The sequence below is a fragment of the Galeopterus variegatus genome, unplaced genomic scaffold, assembly GCF_000696425.1.
Source record: "Galeopterus variegatus unplaced genomic scaffold, G_variegatus-3.0.2 Scaffold3722, whole genome shotgun sequence".
Taxonomy (NCBI): Eukaryota; Metazoa; Chordata; class Mammalia; order Dermoptera; family Cynocephalidae; genus Galeopterus; species Galeopterus variegatus.
In genome coordinates, this window is record NW_007729833.1 from 163,699 (window position 1) to 170,396 (window position 6,698).

Sequence of the window (6,698 nt, forward strand, 5' to 3'; positions counted from 1 at the left end):
TGCGTTCTCTGATCACTGTGCCTCACGAGGCATAGATGTCTGTATCCTGGATATCCTCAGCCTCCAGGACCAGTACGTGGAATTACTAACATCTGTGACCCTGACACCATGAGCTCAAACCTGAACCCTGCACTGTCAGCAGGGACAGGGACTTTGGGTGATGGCCTCAGGCAGCGCTCCCGAGTGGACTTTCGGCCTGCAGTGCAAGGTGCTGAGTTAGGTAACAAGGCTGCCCCTGGCAAACTGCAAAGCTGAAATATACAAACACATTTCTGCTGTGCCCAGTGCCCTGGTGCTGTATCTGGGTGGTGCAGGGGTCCCGTCCTCATCTGCAGTCTGTGGGTAGCGCCATCTGTGCCTACGTCCTCTGAATGCTGATCCTCTCCTGCTCAGCACGCGCTCCACTCCCTCAGGGGTTTCTGAATCTCACTACTTCGGGGGTCGAGAGGGGACAGTGCTCCCAGCTTTATGTGTTGCTGGCTGCAGTAAGCTGGGTGTACATCCTTACCTGGGCTGTGCCTGTGCTGTGACAGGCGCTTCTGTTCCAACCAAAGTGTTTCTGAGGCTGGGGGTGGTGGGGAGGGTTTCGGCTGCTTGAAAGAGCAATTGAGACCCTGGACACCGAGGAACTGTGGGGCTAGCAGAGAGGTGCTTTGTGGACAGAAGTCCCTTGTGTCCTCCTGTGTAGGAGTTACCTACACCTTCTAGGTTGTAACAACCCTCCACCCCAGCTCCCCTCTCCCCTGCGCTTTTGGAGCTGGCAAGTTTCTGCCATGAGGGTCCACTCACAGGGCTCTCCAGGAACGCTGCTGGGGGCTTCTTGGAACTAGGATTTCACTACCTTGAGCCATGGACTGTGCTCATCTGCTCGTGATACAAGAAAATCAGCATCACTTTATTTGAAGCCAAATCCAGAATTAGATATTTTCAGCATTCGTCAGATTACAAGACTGGAGAGAATTAATGACTTCATACATCATAGGAGGGTACTTCAAAAAGTTCATGGAAAAATAAAATTAAAAGATAATAAAATCCTTCCATGAGCTTTTCAAAGTACCCTCATATAATTTGTTAATTAAGGTTTAATTTTTATTTGCAGTAAGGTCCAATTTGCAATACTATCAAACTTATATTTCTATTTTTTATTAATGTTGTTATTACTAATTATTATAACTACTAGTATTAACAACACGTAGGAAGGACAGGTGCTGGGTTGAGCACTTAACAGCAATGATTTTACCAAATCACTCTGACAATCCCATGAGGCAGATGTGGTTATTATCCCATTTCACAGATGAGTAAACTGAGGCTCTAGAGGGGCTAAGAAACTGCCAGGGTCACACAGTGAGGATGAGTGGGCTCCACACCCACGCTTCTGACCTCAGCTCTACTTTCCCAACTTGCTCTCCAACCCTCACTGAAGTTCCCCAAGACGGAGGCTGTCATTTCCTCTTGCACATAGTCATTTCTGAGAGGTCAGGCTGAGGCAGGGTGCCCATTCCAAGAACTTTAGGTTAGAACAGAAAATCAGGGCAGAGCTCAGGCATTTAAACTGGACAGAAAATCAGAGGTATAAAACAAAAAAGCAGTACTGTGAACCACTTTTATTATTTAGCAAAATATGATACATTGTTCCAAAAAATGAATACTGCTTTTTTGGGGGGAGGGGGGTGGCTGGCCAGTACGGAGACCTATCTGAACCCCTGATTTTGGTGTGAATACTTTTTTGATGATAAAAATAACATTTGCCAAGTGTTAGAAATGCAGATGATAATAGAAATAAAAGAAGTCAGGACAAATCATTCCCAATTACATAAATTCTTTGCTTATTTGGTTGGAGTGAGAGGACAATGTAAGCTGGTGGTTATATACTATCAAATAAAGCAGAAACTTAAAAACACTAACAGTTACTGTTAAACACTTGTGGATTTTTCTGCAGGAAAATAACCTGCCTTCTTTTGTAAATAAATGACAAGAAAAAATGAGAGAGGGTAACATTCCAGAATAAAAATAAGATTTAAGAGATATACCAAGGAAATGAGAAGCATAGACCCTACTTCGATTCTGATTCAAAACCCAACTGTTAAAAGACGTTTTTATGGACAATACGAGAAATTTGACCACAGATTATAGGCTGCATATTTGTTGATATAAAGGAATTATTGTGGGCCGACTCCATGGCTCACTCGGGAGAGTCCGGCGCTGGGAGCGCCGAGGCCGCGGGTTTGGATCCTATATAGGGATGGCCTGTGTGCTCACTGGCTGAGCGCGGTGTGGGCGACACCAAGCCAAGGGTTATCCCTTTGCCGGTCACAAAAAAAAAAAAAAGGAATTATTGCTATTTCATAGTGTGTTGATGGTATTGTCACTTCCCATGCTATACTTTATTTATCCATATGTCATCTCCTTTCATAACATTTCTCTCTTAATAACTGTTGCAGGGATTTGTACACTTGAAAGTTCCTCTGTAACTATTTGTCGAATGAAAGGACAAATAATATCTACCAACAAAGAATCCTCTGGAATGACAGGGAGGTTTTCCAGAAGTTAGGACTCATTACACATTGCTGAGGATGTCCAGGGCCCCTTTCACTTGGGCGTGTCATCCTTCTGTGTCTGGTGTGGCATGTGGCACCCTCGAAAATCACCCAAAGCGAGAATGAAACTGGTCTCATGGGAGCTCCACTGATCATTGGCCTCAGGCCTCACCCTTGCGAGGAGGGAAGGCTCTGCTCCACAAGCACACACAATGTTTGCCAGTTTTTACTTTCTCCTCTTTCTCACCTACCCCTACACCCAAACTACCGTTACCAAGAATCTGGGTAGTGGTGCTGCCCTACAGTAGATCTCCAGAACCGGTTCCTATTGCAATTGAAAGTTTGTACCCTGGATTAACATCTCTATATTCCCCCACCCTCCAGCCTCTGGCAAACCTCATCGTATTCTCTGTTTTCTATGAGTCCATCTTTTTTAGATTCCAAACTTAAGTGAGATCATATGGTATTTGTATTTCTGTGTCAGTCTTTAATCTATTTTGAGTTGATTTTTGTATAAGGTGTGAGATAGGGTCTGATTTTACTCTACTGCATGTAAACACCTAATTTTTCCAACACCATTTATTGGAGACTGTCCTTTCCCTATTGTCCTTTCACTTAGCACAATATCCTCCAGATTCTCTGGTAGGAAAGGGGAAGGGGGAGAGGGCTTAGGGAGAAATTGGTGAAGGGCTACAAAAAATGTTTACATTGTGTAATGATAAACAAACAAATGAACAAATAAATACAGTTCAATTTAAAAAAATCCCCCAGATTCATTTATGTTGTTGCAAATGGTAGGATTTCTTTTTTTATAGCTAAATAATACTCCATTGTGTATAGATACTACATTTCCTTCACCCATTTATCACCAACAGGCACTTTAGTTGTTTCCATAATCTTGCTGTTGTGAGTAGTGCTACAGTGAACATGGGAGTGCAAATACCTCTTTGAGATACTGATTTAATTTCCTTTGCATATACACCCAGAAGTGGGGTTGCTGGATCGTATGGTAGTTGTATTTTTAGTTTTTTGAGGACTCTTCATAGTGTTTCCGTAATGGCAGTACTAATTTACATTCTCACCAACAGTGTGCGAGCATTCTCTCTTCTGCACCTCCTTGCCAACAATCGTTACTTCTTGTCTTTTTTATAATTGCCATCCTCACAGGTGTGAGGTGACATCTCTGTGGTTTTGAGTTGCAGTTCTCTGATGATTAGTGATGTTGAGCTCCTTTTCATGTACTTGTTGGCCATTTGTATGTCTTCTTTGGAAAAATGTATATTCAGATTCTTGCCCATATTTTAATCCAGTTATTATTATTATTTTTGCTATTGACTTGTATGTGTTTCTTATAGTTTTTCAATATTACCTCTTATCAGTTGTATGGTTTGCAAATATCTTCTCCTGTTTCCTAGGTCATCTCTTCATTTTGAAGACTGCTTCCTTTGCTGAGCAGAAGATTTTTAGTTCAGTGTAGTCCAAACTGTTTATTTTTGCTTTTGTTCCTGGGCTTTTGGTGTCATATGTTTTCTTCTAGGATTTTATAGTTTCAGATCTTATATTTTAGTCTTTAATCTATTTTGAGTTGATTTTTGTATAAGGTGTGAGATAGGGTCTGATTTTATTCTACTGCATGTAAACACCTAATTTTCCCAACACCATTTATTGGAGACTGTCCTTTCCCTATTGTTTGTTCTTGGCACCTTTGTCAAAAATCAATTGACAATAAATGTGTGGATTTTTTTCTAGTCTCTTTATTCTGCTTCATTGGTGTATATGTCTGTTTTTATGCCAGTACCATACTGTTTTGATTACTATAACTTGCAGTGTATGTTGAAATTAGGGAATGTGATGCCTTCAGCTCTGTTCTTTCTCAAGATTGCTTTGGCTAATTGGGATCTTTTGAGGTACCATATGAATTTTAGGATTATTTTTTCTATTTCTGTGAAAAATGCCACTAGAATTTTGATAGGAATCACATGAAATCTGTAGATTGCTCTGAGTAGTATGGATGTTGTAACAATATTAATTTTTTAAATGCATGAACATGGGATATCTTTCCATTTATTTGTGTCTTCTTCAATTTCTTTCACCAATGTCTTATAATTCTCAGTGTACAGATCTTTCGCTTCCTTGGTTAAATTTATCCCTAAGTATTTTATTCTTTTTGGTGCTATTGCAAATAAAATGACTTTTTAAATTTATTTTTTGATAGTTTGTTTTTAGTGTATAGGAATACATATGATTTTTGTGTGTGTTGATTTTGTATACTGCAACTTTACTGATTTAGTTTCCTAGTTCTAAGGGTTTTAGTCTTTAGGGTTTTCTATATATAAGAGCATGTTGTCTGCAAACAGAGACAATTTCACTTTTTCCTTTCCAGTTTATTTGGATGTATTTTATTTGTTTAAATATTTTTCTTTTTCTTCCTGTTTTCCTTAATGTCATGATATAATTGGGGTACAATGAAGAACTTAAAGCTTGACCTCCAATTTGGGGAAAGCTGATTGTTGTTCTCCAATCTCCACTCATACAGTTGGAGTGGCCACGTGATTACTTTCTGGAGAGTAGAGTGCAAATGGAAGACACTTGGAATTCCTGCTGTGCCTTTAAATGGAAAGAGCCTGTTCATCCCTCCCCCAGCCTCCTGCCCTTCCCACTAGCTGCTCCAGTGCAGACATCGTGGCCCATGAGATGAGACTGAGGGTGAAAGAGGACCAGCTCAGACCCCAAATGATAGGGGAGCTGCCACGGCAGCCCTGGACCTCCTGTGCTGAGTCTTACCCTGAAGGACAGATGTGGAAACTTCCATCCCGTGGAAGCCTTGGTTACAGTAGTGTAGCCCATCTTCTTACTAGTTAGTACACTGTTGTTGAAGGGTCCTGAGCATTCCTAGCATAACTTTTTATGACCCAGATACCAAAAAGTAACAAAAACAAAATGAACTTGACTTTCCCTAAGTCATGTGGAGAAGTTAAACGTTGCTGCAGGTCAGAAGGCCTCCACTCAGCACATTCTCTTCTAGGTCAAGAATGTGGCAAAGTCAGGCCTGTCTCTTTCTAAACCAGACACAGCCATTGTTTTTCTCAGTGGCCAGCTTCCTGCTGTGAAGCGAACACAGTACAGGACAAGCTTTTGATTCCGTGCTAAGGGGAAGGACTTACCCCGCACAGAACAACTTCTGGAACTGTTGGTGAATGCTGTTCCAGCAGCACCAAACACAGCTTTTCTTTCCTAAGGAGAAATAGAGTTGAAGTGCAAAGATCCCTGAGAGAGACAGCACAAAGGTTTGAGTCACACATGCATGCAGGTAAAGCGATTGACATCAGATTGTCAATCAGATTAGGATAAGCCTCCTTGGGGAGCTGCTCCTTTTTTTTTTTTTTTGCAGCCTGTATGGGGATCAGAACCCTTGACCTTGGTGTTGTAGCACCGCGTTTCAATCAAGTGAGCCAACCAGCCAGACATTTCCATTCTATTAACTGCTGGGCATGAGAAGCCCCAATACATAGCACCCCTTCTCCCATCTAAGGTCTGTCCTGTGAGTCAAAATAGTCATCAAAGTGGACAAAATATAAGATTTACAATGAATAAAGCTGATTCTTAAAAGTGTGGATTATATATGTAGACAAGAACTCATTCTATACTGATTCCCAGGATTTGGCCGCCTTGGCTGGACAAAGCAGCGCATGTTCCCTGCGGACGGCTGCCCACAGGGACAGCTCCTGCGTCTGCCTGTGCTCTTGGCCGGCCCACAGTTCATGGGGGTCAGCAGCACCTTGATAGCCCCATTGGGAGGCATCACAGCTGAATGCCTTCAACAAGACACCTCCCTGTACAAGCTTTCCCTGGCACCCAGAGGGCAGACTTCCAGCAAGTCCTGCCAGTGCTTGCCAGGGCAATGTCTCTGCTGGGCACTGGCCACTCTCTCCCCGCCAAGGTCTGGACCTCAGCCCTGGGGGCAGGCCTTTCCTTGGGGGCTCCCTATTATCTGCCCTTGCAACTCTTGGATTCCATACATACATGACTGTAAATCCTATTTCCAATCTTCAGTATGTGGAAATGAAGTCCTTTCTGTATTTAGTGTGTGTAAAAAGAAACGCTGAGATAGCACTTCACACCCGCTGGAATGGCACAATCAGAAAGATAAAAAGTGGAGGC

At 42.2% G+C, this 6,698-nt stretch overlaps 1 protein-coding gene across 1 annotated transcript in view; it reads right to left on the reverse strand.

The window, feature by feature from the left end:
• The window catches only part of CNDP1 (carnosine dipeptidase 1 (metallopeptidase M20 family)), a 44,947-nt gene extending 38,608 nt beyond the window's left edge, over positions 1–6,339 (reverse strand). Inside the window, 2 exon segments of the mRNA XM_008585802.1 lie at positions 5,702–5,771; positions 6,185–6,339. Coding sequence (XP_008584024.1) covers positions 5,702–5,771; positions 6,185–6,339 — 225 coding nt within the window.
• Between the last annotated feature and the right edge of the window lie 359 nt (positions 6,340–6,698).